Source organism: Chroicocephalus ridibundus, chromosome 8 (assembly GCF_963924245.1).
Source record: "Chroicocephalus ridibundus chromosome 8, bChrRid1.1, whole genome shotgun sequence".
NCBI classification, from domain to species: Eukaryota; Metazoa; Chordata; class Aves; order Charadriiformes; family Laridae; genus Chroicocephalus; species Chroicocephalus ridibundus.
This window is the reverse complement of record NC_086291.1, coordinates 7659604-7678933: the sequence shown is the minus strand read 5'-3', so window position 1 is coordinate 7678933 and position 19330 is coordinate 7659604. Positions and strand designations below refer to the sequence as shown.

At 40.2% G+C, this 19330-nt stretch overlaps 1 protein-coding gene across 4 annotated transcripts in view; it reads right to left on the bottom strand.

Annotated features, from left to right (window-relative positions):
* TTC39A (tetratricopeptide repeat domain 39A) overlaps positions 1 to 19330 on the bottom strand; it is a 56094-nt gene that overhangs the window by 13335 nt on the left and 23429 nt on the right. For all 4 annotated transcript variants that reach the window (XM_063343925.1, XM_063343922.1, XM_063343923.1 and 1 more), the window contains exons 6-15: positions 18732 to 18796; positions 17398 to 17497; positions 15769 to 15834; positions 8895 to 9003; positions 8150 to 8217; positions 7969 to 8028; positions 7041 to 7202; positions 5310 to 5401; positions 4188 to 4308; positions 1759 to 1870 (exon numbers count right to left, since the gene is read on the bottom strand). In XM_063343925.1, coding sequence (XP_063199995.1) covers positions 1759 to 1870; positions 4188 to 4308; positions 5310 to 5401; positions 7041 to 7202; positions 7969 to 8028; positions 8150 to 8217; positions 8895 to 9003; positions 15769 to 15834; positions 17398 to 17497; positions 18732 to 18796 — 955 coding nt within the window. The remainder of the gene's footprint in view (positions 1 to 1758; positions 1871 to 4187; positions 4309 to 5309; positions 5402 to 7040; positions 7203 to 7968; positions 8029 to 8149; positions 8218 to 8894; positions 9004 to 15768; positions 15835 to 17397; positions 17498 to 18731; positions 18797 to 19330) is intronic.

The window sequence follows — 19330 nt, the reverse complement described above, 5'->3', positions numbered from 1 at the left end:
TTCTTCTATCACTCCAGCTGTTAAAATGTTGACACATATCAAATGAAACAGCAGCTGCCCTTTGGACTACACAGCTGGAGGCCTTGATCCTACAACTGGAGTCACTTTTATTGCTAAGTCCCACAGAGGCACCCACATATATCTGTCACCAAAGCAAATCCCAGTGAAGATGCCCAAAGACTATGCAGCAAACTGAGAAGCATGAGATGACTCAGGGGCACAGAACAATATTTCATAAGGGGAAAAAAGAAAAGGGCAGATCAGTTGTCTTTTCTGGACATCTGTCCCCTGAACACATTCACATGTATGTATTTTCTCTACTTAGAACATATCCTACAAACTGCCCTGGATTGCACAAGCAAATATTTAGGGACCTATCCTAGACACAATTACGGGTATCAGATGTGCATTTCTAGACATTACTTCCACTAACAGTCTTCCTTTTACATCTTATATGGTATAACACTGCTATGAGCACATTCTCACATTCATAATTCTATAGTGTTAGATTCTTGCATTATGAATCTAACAGTAAGACAGAAAAAATACAATAGTTTAGCTTCAAACACTGTCAGGAAAGCTCAAGAAATGCACGATGCCTGAAAACAGCGAGCTGCTATTTGGAACAGGTAATACTTTAAATTGTTGGCATGTTTAAAATATATTCCATTTTGATTACATGTCCTCCTAGTGTTTTATAAACATGAATCGGCTTCTACAAATCCCTGCAAAAAGCCAGCCGTATCCACAATCTACCATCTAGAAAAAAAAAAGGGAATAAAGAAATAATTCACTTATTCAAAACAATGTAGCAAAATGGGTGACAAAAAGTAAAAGGCTCAAAAACCTTCTTCTATGATGTCACCTTCACTGGAAATATTTTTCTGTTTCCTTCCACAATTAATTAAACAGGAGACAACTTTAGACAGTCTTTCAGGCAATTCTTTCGAATCTTGTATAACACAATGTGCACAGGAAGACACCAAGGTCCTAGAAAAGACTGCAATGCAGTGATTTAGCCCACATTCCTTTGTCAACAGGGGGCTTGATCCTTTTGCAGGAAGGTAGTATATAATAATAAGATAAAATATTTAGCAAGGAAAAACTTTGTGAGAAAAGCAGTGCAGAGTGTTTGCACTCCCATAGGAGCTGGGAAAGATTGGCAAGAAATAAACATCAATTGAACTTTCTCATGGATGGCTAATTAACAGACTGAAAGACGGCGTGGTAGCAGAGCCTGTTCCACTTCAACACTGTCCCTCATCTTATGCTCATTCATAGAGCACAGGAAGCCCACCCCTGGTGTCCCAGCTTCCTATAGCACGCTGTTGACACACCAACACCATTCAGCCCAAGGACCCATCATAAATTGGCAGCACTTTTAAAACAGAAGACTGACTTGTCCCCCTTCTATTTACCCTTCAAAACTAAAACACAGTATCTGAGGATAACAAAGCTTTGTGATCCAAGTAATCGAGCCAATGCATATGCTGATTTTGATCTAGCAAAATAAACAGTCTTTTAATACATGTCATAAACTATTCCTAATACACATCTGTGGATGTAAAGTCACTTGCTACTACTGTTATTGCTATATTAAAAAGGAAAATTATTCCTATCTGCATAAACAATCTATGGTTTCATTATTTACGTTCCTTCTATGACCAGATTAACTTTACTAATGAGTGTCTCTGTTCTCAGATAGTATCTTTAGCTATTGCACTGTAAAATACCTGCTTAAACCTTATCACTGATTACCTGAACTTCTTGCCAATGCTGCTTCTGCTTCAATTAAAGTCTCTAACATGCCTTCTGTTAAGTTGGGACATTTTCCAATTACAGCATAGCCATTCCAGATATACATCATTTCCTAGGGTCAAGGAGAAATGACAGCATCATTAATTACAGTGATGGATAAATGCAGTTATCAAGTACTTTAGTTTATCTCTGTATGATGAAAAAGTTACAGATTCCTTAAACAAAAAGTCAGTTTGTCAAAACGTATTTTCACTGCAACTGAAAACCTGTTACATTGGTTTGCAAAACAAATTAGCCCCAGAAGAAAACTTAAGAGCCATTTACTACACACAACGCAAGGAGGATTGCTTGAATAGAATGCAAACATGATCCCACTTACAGACGAAGGCAAGCACCAACAAAGCAGACAGACTTAAAACTTTCATGGCACATGGCTAACTGTCCCGCAATTAGTCTCCTCTTGTTTTTCAGGTCTATCCTAGCCAGGGCAGTAGTAACTATAAATAAACACAATGTATTGCTTCCATAGAAAAACATATGAAATCTCAGGGCAACAAAACAAAACAAAAAGATTCTATGCAACAAAATAAAAAAACCCAAACCCACCAACCTTTAAGCCAAGCTTCAAACAAATCAACAGAATCTGAGAGCTGAACTGTAAACCCCTTAAATTCCTCAGGTTTGTTTGATGTTCCCACAGAAAATAACTTCTTCCTTGTTCAACTGTTCTTAAGAGAAAATTTTATTAAAAACTATTGGTTTAATTCCTATTTGTTATCGCGGTCCTCTCTTACAGTATATCACCAGACCAAATGTGCCCATTGCCACTAGCAATCACAAAGTTAAAGATGAAAATATTATATAGACTTACGACAAGGTATTTATTCTAGTTAGTTATGTGACCTAATCTGTATTTGAGAATTTGAAGCTTTTCAATAAAATTTCTGTACAGAGTAAACTGAGTTCTGGAACTATAGTACAAAAAGCTGTAAGGCTAGAAGAGATGAAACAGTACGTTAACTCCAGTCACTGCTGCTTTCACCATCTGGTCTCTATTGATTGGAAAACCCGTGATGAACTTACTGTATCTAGTGCAGATTTGTTAACATGGTTTTGACACAGAAGTACTCAAACTACATTTATTCTAGGCTAAATCTCTGAGCTAAGACTTGCTCGAGGACTTGCTCCTCTCAGCAAGTGTTTTCACAGAGAAAAGAAAAATCCTAGAGAAGAGATTCTGCACCCAATTACGCATCCTCCAAGTGCTTTTAACTGGTCAGCTGCGGCATCTGCTGCCTCAGAAATGCAACTGCAGCAGAAACAAAGGACGCGGTGCCCGGCCGCTCCAAGGAGAGCCCTTGGTACGGAAACCTATTCTGCTAAAATTCCCTTAGAATAGCCCAGCCAAACCCCAGGTGTGTACGTTTCTTACCCTCTACAATCTCTGAAACCTGAAAGGCAAATCAAAGTAACCTAATTATTTCCCTCATTTCAGTCTTATGATTTAGTGGCAAGTGGCCCCTAGTGAATACCCACACTACACTGTAACAACTCTCTTTCTTCACTGTGTCACATACCCAGCTGGTGGGCTGAGAAACGACTACTCACTGGTGTCTCCAAGAGGCTCTCCTTGTTCAGGCATTTTCTTAAAGACTATTTACTAATTATCCAACTGTTTCTCAAACACAACAGCTCAAAGCGCTGCAAACGTTAACACCACTGCACTTGGCAAACCTGCGGAGTCAAAACCTTCTTATGTTCTTTTACATGTTCTTTGCAGGCAGATTTTTGTAAGTGCACCATGTAATGGGTGTCTTACGCAGCTGTTCTCATCTGGCCTCAGGGAACTGGCCAGCATTACAGGAAAAAAAAAATTAATAAAAAAAAAATTAAAATCAACAGTATGAATGGATTGGCTGAAGGATTTGGCTGTTTCATCCCCCTGAGTTGCTCTGGAGAGCACCAAACTGCAAACATTCGGGGGCACATTAAATAGATGCTTACACACAGTCCCCAATTCTTGCATTGTTTTCGTGATTTCCCCCCCTCCTAACTTGTACCTTGAAGTTTTCTTTTAGCACTCTCAGTAAATGACACATGACAGAAGAGACCTAGGGCAAAGTTCCTCAAAAGGGAATCAAAAGAAAGCTGTTCGGAGCATGCTAGTCTATAGCTGGAATAATGAGTTACACATGCAACACATTTACGTGTCACAAACAACTGGCTTAGTTCCCTGTGGCTGGTGCATGCCCCAGTTTTACAGCATTCCTCGCATTCATTTGGCTTTGCTTTGGGAACATTCCAGTCTCCTGCAGAGGTTTTACCTTAGAAACATGGAAAGATACTATTCTAATTATCTCAGATTTATTTCCAGAAATTAAAAAAAATGGTAGTAAGGGTGTGGGGGTGTGTGTGTATTTCTAACTTACCAAAGGTGGAACAGGCAAAGGAATGGGGTTTGGAGAAAGATATCGTCGAGCTTTCCGAATTGCAAACTTTTCTGTAGGCAGTGATTTCCCTGCAATTTTCAGTTTCAAACTGGGAACAATCCTGAAAGTTGAAAGGAAAACGTAAGGGATTTTTCCTTTGTGAATCTCTGGGAAAAAAAACATTCAAGCTTAAAAAAAAATCAAGCCAAAGAGAAGTTAAAAAAAGTTGTTACTTTTTTAAGGTGCTACCTATTGCTACACCTCTGAGGAAGCTGAGCAATACACAGTCACAAAAGCTGTCTTTATGCAAGGCACGTATATCTCTAGGCTTCCTCTTTAATCAAGCAGGAGGAAGAGGGACTCTTCCCCACCCAAAGAATAAACGAGACGATGCACCTAATTTATAGAGAGCCCATTCTCTCTTCACAGACTAAGAAAGAGGCAAGCTAGCTTTTGTCAGTGTTCCTCCCATTCTCCCAAACACCAATCTGCCTGTAATGATTATATCAAGATATGGAAAACATGAAAAGTATCAATATATTGTAAGCACATAAAAAAAGATATTTAGATTTTACAGAAAAATTGCAAAAACAAAGCAATTTTCTTTGGCCCAGCAAGCTTTAGACATTTTTGAGCTTAAACATTACAATCGGGTTAACTCACCGCATTAATAATGCATACATTCACTTGCACGTTTAACTATTCGATATTCCTCTCAGACTCAAAACCCAAGAATCAAGTTGTACTGATGTTGTCTCCGCTAAGGAGGCACACCTCTCGTAGTATAATGCACTGAAGGTTTTCACATCTTACATGCCATTTTGATTAAAGGAAAAAACTGAAAAAGAATCTGAATATTACACGCAACAGCAGAGCAGCCACTGTATGGCTGACAGACCTAATATCCTGTCTCTAAAGTATTTCCAGGCCAATAGAAGTCTGCCGTCTGACCTCAGGATCCACTCGAGTCTAAGGGAATGTTTTATTCTGCAACTTCTTACCAATCCAAAGCTACTTGCGCAGATCCTCCAAACTGCACAATAAATAATTTTGCCTCTCTCCCACAATGCTGTGCCGTAAAAAGATAGGAAACTCTTGTAACTGTGAGTTAGCAAATTTTACCTAAATAATTCAGCTTCTCTGTCTCCAAAAGGACTGCAGTCATCTGGTCCAAACATACTGAGATAAGCAGCTTTCATGTAAATATAAGTAGCCTGCAAATGCAATCAAGAATATCTGTACAGAAAAATGAATTTACAGCATCACCATTATTGACATAAAGCACAGAACAGCAACAAAGAGGAAGAAGTCGCTGCTTTTGCTCACAGACGTAATCTTACAAAATTTTAAGCGGAGGTAAGTATTTTAGAAAGTGGAGTACAGAATTTTTTTATAATCATATATGTCTTTGTTGACTTTGTATCAACTTATAGTTTATGTCCACATTCCAAGAACAAATGTCATGTTTGTGTAATGTGAATTTTTATTACTCTCAGGAATATATACTAGAAAACTCATGAAAAAGGTCATGCTCAGACAAAAAAACCCTACTACTATGTCTCCAATCACAACTTGGTAGCATATCTCAAATATTAGGTTCTAGAGAACATAGAAGAGTTTTGGAAGGGTTTCATGATTTCAGATTATGAAAAGTACTGATTTCACAGGGCCTGCTGAGCAATCATACATTCAACAACCAAGGAAAGCAAAGCAGTAGAGGACTCTAGCAATAGCAGAGAGTAACAGTGGGTGAGCTCTTGAGTACTGCTTTAAGGAGTCTACAGTAACCATAAGGTTCAGGAGTTTTCTACAATATTTTAAGCTGTGATTATTTCTTCACACCAGAACCTAGCAGTGCCTATCTATACGTGACCATCTTTCATTTAGCACACGTAGTTACTAGTTTGCTGCTATCACGTTGCACTGTAGAGTACATATTAATAGGAAGCATCTTCTCTGCTTCTCTAAGACTGCTGCAACATAGCATAAAACTGTATGCACAGTGTAAAAGGACACACATCAATACTAATCCTACAGCATTTCAGGATATTAAAGCTTTTAGCCAGGTGGTGCACCCCTGGCTGTGGGAGTTGCGCGGAAGCTATTCAGACAAATGCGTTGCTGGAATCCCCAGGGGCACAGGGGTCCAACACCGCAGTTTTCTCCCAAGTGGGAGCTCTGAGGAAGTTGCTCACACCTGGCTGCTTGGACCTTGTATCAGTTTTGATTCCCCTTGGCCAATACATACAATGTGCAGTAGAAAAAACAGTCAGAGATACCCTCTCCGCACACAAAGTCTAATCACATTATGAAAAAACAAACCTCCAATCAACCACACCCTACACACACCCCCCAGGCCAGCTTAATCCCTTCTGACAGATTCCCCTGGGGCTCAGGGGAAGACGAAGCGAGGGAAGCTACCAGGGTTCTGGATAGTAGAGCTTCTCCCTTTCAGATGCATAGGGCAAGGCGCCTCTTCTAATTATATTTATTATCCTGGAGGCACCACGACTAGCCTCACTCATCACCAAAGGAGCTTATATACATAGCATAATGAAAGAAATAGCAACTTGTGCCATTAATTACAGTGTGTTGATGACACAACCACTCAATACACAGCAGAACATCTTTAACAAGCTGTTCTTCATCTACAAGTCAGGCCCAAAGGATTTCTGTTTGCCCACAATCTGTTCAGATTTGAACGTCTGCAATTCACATTGTTCTATAAGAGCCACTGCAGACCAGGTTTTATTTTACAATCTTCGTCTTCAAAGCTACAAAAAGACAACTCGATCTGATTGAAAGTTAATACATACTACAGGGCCTTCCGCCCTCCTGTTCCAATTAACTTACCTTTGACCAAGTGTTTTCTTTGCTTAGCAGGTCTGCGTAGAAGAAAGCCATCTTCCACTGGCGCTTGTAGGTGAAGCACCACATGAGCTCCCAGTAACACATGTGATGAAACTGCTTCCAGTATTGCTGAGCCTCGCAGCATTCTTCATACCTATTAACTGCCTGAACACAGAGATTTCCAAACACTGTCTTAAATCATGTATAAATGCATGTACGTCGGTGCTGTAATAAACACTGGGGCTCCATGACCTGCCGGTTTGGCTCCTGCAACTTCCAAATTATTAACAGCCCAGTATTCTCCAAAAATCACATCTGCTGTCTTCACAGAGGAGATCCTTCGCTCCACAGTCATCCTGGTGTTAGCAAGTTTACCCCTGCCACAGAGCTCCCCATTCTTGGAAGTTATATTAAGTCCTAAGCATAGGCAAAACGAATGTTTGTGTTTATCAGGAAACTAAAGTCAAAGGGCAGATGCTCAGCTGACATTATTGTTTCAGCTCCAAAGATTTCAAGGGAGCTACCACCCTGCACACCAGCTGACACTCTCTCTCAGAGTATTTTGGACATGCATTCTTCACCTCCCTAATTCTTTTAAGTTTTGCATGACTCTCCACTCAGACCGAAGGCAAAGGATTACCACTCGATGTTATTAAAGGCCCAGCTGGCTTAGGATAGGAAAGACAAAGAGAAAACTGTGTCATTAATACCGGCGGACTAGATGATCCCCAGAAATTAAGAAGGGTAGCAAAACAAGCTGGTCAAACAAGCTAGTCAAAATAGATTTCAAAATTCCTATTTGTAATTCATAAACTACTCATTACATATAGGCCAAAGCCGCAGGAAGCATTAGCCAAAAAGGAAACATTGTTCCTGGAGGAGTTTTTCCTAAAGCTTTTGAGACTTTCCCAAGAGCAAAAGGATTACTTACCGCATCAATATTACCCTTCAGTGTTTCTATCCTGCCTGCAAAAAACAGGAATATGGCTCCCTGTAATAAATAATAATAAAAATACAAGTATTCTATAACAGTTTTCAAGCTGACTACACAGTCTAGATTTGGCAAGAAAACACTGAACGATCATACCAAACTAAATTGTGATTCGTTTTACCTTTGGGTAGCGAGCCAAGTAAGGCTTAAGTAGTCTTTCTGCCTCCTCAACATTTCCTTTTCCTGTCCCTAGAATGCATAAAAACGCAATTGATAAAAATAGTAAGAAAAGAAAAAATAATTAAAAAAAAAAAAGAGCAGGAATGCAAAGTACCAATTAGCCATCCTCATCTGGGCAGTATGTAAGTTCCTCTCACTGATAAGTAAGGCATACATACGGGTTGATGTTGCACTAAGCCAGCAAGCAGAAAAAGCTGAACAACATCGTGCTTACTGATGTGAAAACTCACTTATGCGCAGCCCAACACATTTTGTAGAATGCTTTAGCAGGAGATAACAGGGAAGTATCTCAGAGGGAAGCTATCACCTCCCGAAACAGTCAGGGATGACACATAAACATGAACAAAGTGTTCAGGAAGTCATCACTTACAGCCATTATTTGAACCTCCCAAATAATGCACCTGACTACTGAACACAGACTTAGTTCTCACACCTCCTTTTGCTATTCCCATCGTCTCCCTTATGTGCTAAGCAGAACTCCATCTTGAAGATTAAGATGCTCTCTTCAGTTATGATCTATTGTAAACTGTCTCCTGTAACTACCGTAAAATCACTCACAAATGAGTTCCATTTAATCTGATCACAAACAAACAATTCACTGACAAATAGGTGATGGAATCAACTTTTTCCCCCGCTGCGTCCCACAAGAACTAATCAAATCCAAGAGTTATTATAAACAATCTTACCTAACACAAAGGTCATGAAAGTATGATAGCAAAGCAACAGCATGGTACACAGCACCGACCTAAAGCTGTATGATGACGCTCCTTCTTGAAGCTGCAGCAGACCGTGCTCCTGTGCAAACAGAGGGGAGGAGGAGAAAGCATTGGAAAAGAACCAAAGCTGCGTTTTGCTAGTTTGTTAACTTCTGCAGGGTCATCTACAGGTTGCTCGCCCACCAAATTCCCCAAATGCACTGATATACATTGCTTACATGGCAATCGAAGATAAAAACCACACATATGAAGTTACCTAACAATTTTTCATGGAGCTACTGCTTAGCCTGGAAAACATCTGATGACAGAGCAGTGATTTGGGATTTATTACGTGGTTAACATAAGAGAATGTGAGACAACTTATCACCATCATCCAAGTGCTGCTAAACAGCATTCCAGAAAGAAAAACCACAGAGTTTTGAAACGCAAGACAAACACCTATCGCCACTGCAGTGTATCCGTGTTTGTTGTTCCTCACTGCACAAGCAAGTTAAAGATGTCAAGGAAAAAAAAAGAAAAATCTGCAACTAGCAGGGCAAAGGATAATAGGGCAAAAGGATGTTTTTAACTACGTTAAGAACAAAAGGAGCTTTGCAATGATGTTAGCCCACTACCACCAGTGGAAAAATACGATTAAAAGAAGAATACCTCAGCTCCCTTTGGGAAGAACTAAAGCAATCAAATATAATGCTGTGTTCCTATTCAATGAGAGCATGACGGATAACCAACTTTAAGGATTTGAGCTCCTGAGGCAACAGCATTTAGCAGCCCATTCTAGGACTGGTTCCATGATATCAACAGCAAGAATATAAACATGCAAACATATTAAATATGAGGTCTGCCTACTAGTAAATACGCACAATAGAACATCCACTGTGTGCTGGGGAAAGTTCTGTTTAAAAGTTACGCTATGACTGCAACAGAAAGTTACTGGAACATGATGTATGCGACTATAAGGACATCGTTTCAAGCCAGCTACACTATAAATAGGGACCCTGAGGGATGTCTATTGGAGCCACTGCGGAAGGTATCAGAGCACTCAGAGCACGATCTCAACACAGATTTTCATCTTTCATGCGTCCTTGCCAACAGATGGGTGATACTCTACCTCACCTTTACCACTTACTGTGTAAAGTCTGAAGCCTGTAATCACATTCTACTTTTCATCATGTGTGTCCTTTTTCCCTTAACTAGTGTGGTTAAGTGTTTTCACATAAATACAGTTATTTTGTGGGTTTTTTTTTTAAAAAAATATCTTAATTTATTACATTAATTACTGGTATAGGGAAAGGTATCATATTTGCAGGTCAATTAGTATAACATCTAGCCTGGACAAAATAATGAAAGTATTGACTTGCATTTCACATCAGAAGAAATTAGAAGATAGTAAAATCGCTACTGAAAATCCATGACTTAACGGAAATCAAGCACTCGGCAAAATAAAGCCAACTTCATTTTCCACTGACAGCAAAAGTCTGATTGATACAGATAAGTAAGAAAATATGATACATTCAGCTTCTTTAAGCTGCCCAGATGAAACCCACAAATATTTGGATTTAAAAAAAAAAATAGCACTGTAAAGTATAAGCAAGGCAAAATATTCCGTGGAATAATTTTTGGCAGAAAAAAATTCCAAAAGTAGATTTCTAAAGTACATTTTTTGAATTGAAAAATCTTCAGGCTGGATATTTCACTGAGCCTTTACTGACATCAGTACTAGGCCTTAAAGTGTTTGGTATCTTCCATATAATATAAAAATACATATAAAATGGCTGCCGATCACATTTGTGAATAGCACTAAGAACAACACAGAAACAAATTATATTAATCATATAGAAAAATTTAATCATTTGTGAAGGTGGTCTCACTTAAGTATTTCAATCTCAAAAATGTATTTTGATGCAGCCAAACACACAGTTATCACCTGTATGGACCAGGAATGCAATCCACACTCGCCCTAAGAGGGACTGCATCCTGAAAAGCAGTAACTGTGAAGTAACTGGGTGAAGAACATTGCCCATTCATCAGAAGAGGGCTGCAAATCTGTCACACTTGAGCCTAAATTCTTAAACTGAGTAGTTACACAGGTATAGGAAGCTCACCAAGCAAGTTAGTTCACTCTGTGGTTATGTCCATAATCCTATTTTGTCCAGTACGGGTCTTAAAAAATGCTTACTTTCCACTCTGCCACTTGAATACCCCAAGCTTTCTACATTAAAGGAACAACATAATCAGCAGACACAGTCTGAAAAATAGAAACCTAGAAGTAGTTGTTAGCATTACAATGCTTGCTTGTAGAAAAGGCTGCAACAAAACTGCTTCTCCTCAAAATAACTCTTGCAAGCTGCTTCTGTTATAATGAGATCCCCGGGAAAGTGGGATGATGAAGGGTGTCGCTGGGCAACACGCGTCAGGTACCACATGCAGTCAGCCAGCCTCCCCAGGCTCCCTCCGTGCCTGGCAGTGACAGAGGTGCTCCTCCCAGGAACAATTCAGCCCAGAAGCCGCGGTCAGACATTATGAATTCACCTTCTCAAGCACCTACTCTTTCTCCACAGGGAGCCTACGGAGATTAGCCAGCAAACCTAACTAGCGATGTGAGGTGTCATGAGTTGGGCAATACTATTACACCCATGTAATCCTCACTGGGGATCAAACTGAGGATCTCGGAATCAAATCACAAGCAGCTACTGCTTAAGCCTAAGAAGTAAGTCCATAAACAAACTACACTCAATGCTGCCAGTCACTAAGTGAGTATATATTTAATTGCTAGGACACACCTTCCAACCATAAATAACCCATAAATATCTCCCACACCTATGCCATAGGTGATATGAGCAGTCCCAGGACACCAGGAATGAGCTTCCAAAGTCAATTACAGGGCATATCGCTACAATATAAAGCAGATGTCAAGGCAGTAAGTGCTCGTAATTTTTCAAAAATACTTAAATGACATCAACGTATTTAGGTTTTGTTTTCACGAAAATGTAAGTTACTCTGAAGGGCATAAGGTACAATGCAGAGCAGGGAGCAATGATGCTTCTTAGAGACAAATGTGAAACGATAAGGTAACCCTCACCTTTCTCTGCAAGTTGCTCATAACATAGAATCATGGAATTGCTGAGGTTGGAAGGGACCTTTAAGATCATCAAGTCCAACCTTTAACCTACCCTGACAAAAGCCACTTCTAAACCATGTCCCTCAGTGCCCCATCTACCCTTTTTTTAAACACCTCCAAGGATGGTGAATCCACCACCTCCCTAGGCAGCCTATTCCAATGTTTAATAACCCTTTCAGTGAAAAAATGTTTCCTAATATCCAATCTAAACCTCCCCTGACGTAACTTGAACCCGTTTCCTCTCGTCCTATCACTTGTCACCAGGGAGAAGAGGTCAGCCCCCATCTCTCTACAACCTCCTTTCAGGTAGTTGTAGAGGGTGATAAGGTCTCCCCTCAGCCTCCTCTTCTCCAAGCGAAACAACCCCAGCTCCCTCAGTCGTTCTTCATAAGGTTTGTCCTCCAGACATCCCATAATCCCTTAATTCCCACAACTGTCACGACATTGTATTACGTCAGTATCTCATTGATTTGATCCGTGTTTCAAGACACCCAGTGCTCTGTCATTCAAGAGTCCCCACAGGAGCAGGGGGGACTCCCACAGTGAATGCAGGACAAACAAGCACAATGCTCAAAACCATTATCGGACAACGTTATTTCAGATGTCACTGACTAAAATCCATCGACTTTCCTGAAGCAAAAGCTCTTGAATGATATTTTTAAATTACTCTCTTTTAATTAGCCATCTTGACAATGAAAGCAAAGCAAGGTCAACGTTCACGCCCCATGACCTGTTCACTTTACTGCAGGCTTAGCAAGGAGGATGGATGCTACTAACAGCTTTTATGAAGAACTGACTAATTAAACTGGTAGATGGGGCATTTGAATGTATCCCATGAAATAATTTCAGTTTTAACCTTCATTTAAAATTTGCAGAAGATAATCAAAATGCAAATCAAAAAGATGCTTAATGGGAAACTCGAATTAAATTTATTAAAAATTGAGACATCAAAAATATTCTTCAGCTCAGCTGCTTTGGGAAAAACATCCTCCCACATCAAAAAGTGTAATTTGAAAGAAATTGGTTCTATCTGAAAGTTTTCCTGCCTTTGCCTGAAATCACACTGTCATCTGACCCTCTAACAAATTGCACTTAACACGTGGTGGGCTCACGTCAGACTTTTCTACAGTTTAGCAGCAGAGTATTTGTAATCGTCTATAAAATAAGAACAAGAGTAAATATTAGCCTGAGACCTGGCAGAGGGGTCAGTAAGAAGGGTTATATGGGAGACAGCATAAGGATTCTTCTGATCGTACACCAGAAGTTAGTTATCATTAAACACAAAAAGTCTAGATGGGACACATACTCCACCTACTGCCCAGTGGGTGAGGAAGGCATGCCTCCCCAGCACAGCATACCTGACAGCGCGTATTACATACTCACCCAAGTTTTTTCGTGAAATTGGGCAAAATTGCATTGAATGGCAATGCCCAAATGCAGGGCCTATGCCATTAAACACAAACAAGCCCATATTTTGGCCAATGAGACAGAGGAAAAGAGCCTGAACAGTGACAATGGCACAACTGGCACATCTTGGAGTGGAAGGGAACAAACATGGCCTCAGGCTACTTTTATAATTTCTTGATCTTATCCTACCTACTAATTTGAGAGTCCAGGCTGCTGTTAAATTGATCATGTTGTCCACAGTACCCATAAATGGCTTAGGAAGTAATCAAGCTTTGGGCATGTCCTCATTTACTATCAGACATAACATGTCTGAGAGACAAGGAGAGCCCCCAGGGGCAAATCTGCTGACTTCAAGGCAGATTAGTATCGCAGAAGATAACGCAAAGCAATTTTACATCCAGTTTCAATAAACACATGACCCACACCAAACGCAAGCTGTCCTCCAGTGCACTGCAGGTAAACTGTAAACAGCTCAAGGCACTAGCCACGGCTCTTTTGTCTTTTGCACGGCCTGATGCTCACCACGAGCATTTCACGGAAAAGACTGCAAGACCAAACACGGATGTATCCAAAACTCCTTTCTTCTGGATGGGGTGCAGCCCATGATGTACAAACTTTCCCTCTCCTCCTCTGTCACTGTTTCTTTCACCTTCTAGACTCTTGTCTGTACTGCAGGGGACAGTTTCCTCCTGCAAGCTTCTGTGGAAAACCACCGCTAGAAAGGGTTGCAAATCCAGCTGCAATTTTGCTGTAGGCATCTGACTCTCAAACGGTAAATGCAGACTGACTTTTTTTAGGATGTTAAAATAAATGACCATCAATGAACTTTGATCGATATGTTTAAAATAATCCCTTTTTATGGTGTGCAGACAGCAGGTTTTTCTCAAATTTATGGTAATCTAGGTCATGCTTCAGTGAGCTATTAAAAAACTGGAACAGGAGCTGACTCATCAACACAAATATCAGCCCACTCATAGCCATACAAGAAATCCCAGGGCCAAAAGAAAACAACAGAAATTCAATTAAAGGGCCAATTTTCATCTGCAGTAATAAGATGAGTGTTCAGCAAAGTATTCTCAGAACTCTGATGGTACATGAATTGCCCTTACATTTCTAGGATAATATTTTGCTTTAGATGCTCTTTGTTTCATAACTGATAGGTAGAACTATTTGATTTTTTTTTGCCTCTACTGCTTGTGAAACAGCTCCTGGAAATTTCCAAGTCCTAATCCATGCTCCCTCAAAAGCTCCTTGCTTTTAAACAAGGCATTTTATTTTCAGATATAAGATCCTTCTTGTTAACTAATAAAATGGTGATGACACTCATTCACCTGTCACGTAAGGTTGCAGCTATGATTAAGGAAACACTTAACTCCTTGAAACTTGTTTTGTAAATAGAAAGCATTACAAAAGAGTTAAGTTTTAACTTGTTTATAGAGCTTCTGTTGTGTTTGCAGGACATCAAACATTTACCTTACCCCGCACTTATGAAATAAATCTGACTAGTGGTTTAGGTTAAATGGACCATGTTTTCTTAACCCAGGAACCCAACTTCAAGTGAATCTTATTTTCTGCTGGTAGAACGAGAGACGAGGACAGGTAAAACATATCAAGGCCAAGATTTTCCCATCAATTTAGTATTCCACTTTGAAACAACAAATCCACAAAAAACTAACATAGCACTTTCTGTGCATCTGCCTTGCAGAATAACTCAGGTTCCCGTGAGTTTACTGGTGCTTCATTACTAAACTCGTCCTTAAACTGCATGCACAAACAACACAGGCCAGACTGGTTACTCTTTGCAAAAAAGCATTTACTCTTTTAGGTAAAGAGAATTTAGGTGCCACACTCAAATTACCAGTTGCTATTAAAGACATGGAGAAAAAAAATAAATCAGAAATTAAATTGAACTTTTTTTCCCAACTAGATGTCATGCAGGAACCTGCCAGGGACATCCAGATACTGTAATGACAGTAGCTATCAAGTAAGCTAATTAATATATTAAAGGCTAAGAATACGCTTTTGGCTATGGATTCCTAAGCACAAGCGTACATCAAAAGACCAGTAACTAAAAAACTAAATATGTCAACATCATTGTATTAGCCATTGTCTTTATCATGTTTCACAACTGTATCATCAAAAATATAAAGGAAAACTGAGCTGCATGAAAGTATCAATGCTAACAGTGCACACGTGCGATACCAATCAGAGTGTCTCAGAGAGCTACAGCTAATGTGAGAGAAAAAAAACCAACTAACCTTCTGTCTCCATTCTTTAAGAGTGAGGGGAACGTACCAATAATATTCAGTTCACATTTACCTTGTTTCCAGAAAATCCAACAAACTCCAGTAATCTCAGAATCCGTGCAGGAAACATGGACAAAGTCTATAGGAAGAAATGCAACAGTTAATGCAGTAATAAGACTTTCCGCCTCTCAGCTACCAGCTGCCTCCTACAACTTTTACAAACACAAGAAATAATCACTAAAATTACTAAAAACACCTTTACACGTCTGATGATTTTCTGGGTAAGTGCATACATCTGCTGTATTTTACATACAATTTAAACAGAAATATCTGTTTAATATAGGGACCCTTTGTCTCCAGGATTCCCTTACAGAATCACAGAACCATAGGGTTGGAAGGGACCTCTGGAGATCACCTAGTCCAACCCCCTGCCAGAGCAGGGTCACCCAGAGCAGGCTGCACAGGAACGCGTTCAGGCGGGTTCTGAATGTCTCCAGAGACGGAGACTCCACCACCTCTCTGGGCAGCCTGTGCCAGGGCTCTGCCACCCTCAGAGTAAAGAAGTTCCTCCTCATGTTTAGGTGGAACTCCCTATGCTCAAGTTTGTGCCCATTACCTCTTGTCCTGTCGCCAGGCACCACTGGAAAGAGCCTGGCCCCATCCTCCTGACACCCACCCTTTAAGTATTTATAAGTGTTGATAAAGTCCCCCCCTCAGCCCTCTTTTTTCCAGACTGAAGAGACCCAAATCCCTCAGCCTTTCTTCATCAGAGAGGCGTTTCAGTCCCCTAATCATCTTGGTAGCCCTTCGCTGCACCCTCTCCAGCAGTTGCACCCTCTCCAGCCCTTGACAGAAATAGGCTTACACAGCACATGCTTAGCAACTCTAGTACTTCTTGGATATTTCAGAAATACTGGATACATGCCACACAGTACATATTTGTTCTTTGTGCAGTAAATCTAACATTTGGGCACTTGCCAGACTCACGCAAAGTAAGGCAAGCAAGGGGAAGCACCAGGCACTTTCTGCAGCCCATCACTTGAACAACCACGTCACCCCTGGCCATCTCTGGGCCAGTGCCTCTCTGACATACCAGGAATTGTCCTGTACCATTTGACCACTCGCTTTCTGACCAGAACCCCAGGCTGCATTCATATACCCTGCCAACAGCCAAGTCCCTGGGTACTTCCCAAATGCCAGTTAAATGTTAAACGGAAGTCAGCAAGCACAGGCAACTGCTGCTTTGATGCAAGGCTTCTTCTGGCCTTCATCCCAGTGGGTCCCTTCTCATGAGACTGTAACACCTTCCTTTCCAAGTACATCTCAAGCTAACGAACACCATAGTGGAAGCTGGGCACAGGCACTCAGCTGTATTCTCAAAGAATATGCCCTCGGCCCATGTTAGATGAGATAATTTCTCAGTTGATAATCCCCCCCAACGTGAGGATGCACACGTGGGTCTGCGCACACAAAGCAGTGTTGTCCACGTTGGGGGCAGTAGTCTCTTTATTTCTAAAGCGTATTGCTATCTGACATTCTTAGAACAGAAAGCAGGATCCTGCAAGTGTCAGAGCACATACCTAATTTTAACCACATGATTAGTAACACTGATGTCAGTGGAACTTCTCAGGTATTTGAGTTAAGATCATTTTCAGGAGGGCTGCAGGTCTTCAAGGTCAAGAGGAGAGCTGTTGGTACATACCAGATTAAATGCTCCAACTCCAAGTTTTACACCTCCCTCAAAATGAAGATGGTTCTCCCCTTTGACATAATGTGGAGACTGTATGAGACTGTCCAGCTCCCTGAAAATGCACAAGATTCTTTTACGTTGTCAGTAAATACAACCATTAAGTACAATTCAGTAAGACAGTGACCCCATAACCTTGAACCACATAGTAGTTCAAAAAAAGGTCAATTTGTCACCTCACCCAGGTGAGCAACACCTACAACATTTTGTTGGATTTATCAAATCATTTCTGTCACATTACTATCAATTAAAAAAATATGGAGTCATGGAGATTAATTCCTGCCAAAAAGATATAGTCAATTTGCAACCACATTTCTGCCTGAAAAAAAATCTTTGAAGAACGGCTGTTGGGAATAACGCCTACCTTTACTACTGCAAAAAGAGGTGACGGACAGTGCCGGAGAGTTAAACTTAAATTGGCAAAGTTGATTTGAGTTTCGCTAATTCCTGAATTAGGTATTCCCTTTTTGTGCACGTTCATTCAAAAGAACATTTTGTTATATGTATGAAAAGACAATTGTAAGAAATATTTTAAAATGGGCAGGTATATTGGAAATTACTTTTCACTTATTTTTCTAACTTTCACTGCACACTTTAACGTAATTTTTAGAATTTACTACTGCACTTCACAACCTTTCGTACACGTTGCAAGTAGCTCCCCATGACTTCCTGGATGAAAAGAAATCTGCTTATAAGCAGATGTTTTTGGCCTATAGACACTAAGTAATGGGCACATCGTGAGTCTGGATAAGCAACCCTGCTTATCATTTGCAATAGCACGCACCTTCTCTTTAGAGCGGAACAACTGCCATACTTAACCAGATTAAAAGTCCAGCTAACCAAATATTTCACTCAGACAGGGGCATATGCTTGACTGTTCAGGGACTCCATGACGCAGAGGGTCTGCATCTGTTCTATTATGCTAACTAGCACCTACAAACCTATTTCCTACAAGTTTGTTTACACTGTGTTTGAGGCCATTTATACTTTCCATTGCAAGCTCTTCAGTGTATTATCTCTTAATTTTGTTCTAGTTCTACGCATATTGTTATGCATTATCCAACAGGGTTAGGGTCCACTATCTTTACAATCCAAATCAACCATAATATCAATTGTCCTTTTTTTATGCAAAAGAGGAATTCGTGGAGGCTGAGGAAGGCTATAGGCATGAGGCCCATAATAGAGGCTGCAATAAATACAACAGTAATTTATTTGTGAACTGGATAATTCAACCAGCAGCATCTTTTTACTGTAAGAGTACGCTCAAGCACATCATCACTCTGACTTACCTGTATGTTTGGTAACTGTTTCGGACTTTGATGCCTCCTTTTATGAAGCTAACCATATTCTCATCCTGTTAGAAAGGAAACACATTAGCAATATGAATTTATAAGCATTATAAAGAGCTTTTGTCTTCTTGACATGAACATATGTCTCGAACATAATCATCATGACATAGACAATACAAGTCTCTGAGGAACAATACATGGATTTAGGATTTCCTTTCTGTATTAAAATAGTTTTACCCTGTTCAGACATATACACTTTATGTTGATGCCTTCTGTGATTAGCTTAGCCTTTGTGACCTTTGGACCATCTGAATTTGCATTAATGAACGCAGGACTAAGCTAATGAATGGCACCTAAAGTACATGGATTTGTGGCTGTTTCAGAAAATAGATTTCTCTCATTTGTCCTTCAGCACAGTTCAGATCTCAACATTTCCTGGCTCAGCACCTGATACAAATAACTGCAGGTCCTCAGGAGTCTACAGAATATAGTTTCACATCCTAGAAAGGAAGCAGGGTAAGTAAAGTTATGCAAGATACACTCTTTTTGGTCTGAATATTCAAGTATCTCTGAAATCCATACTAGTACAGCAACATGCG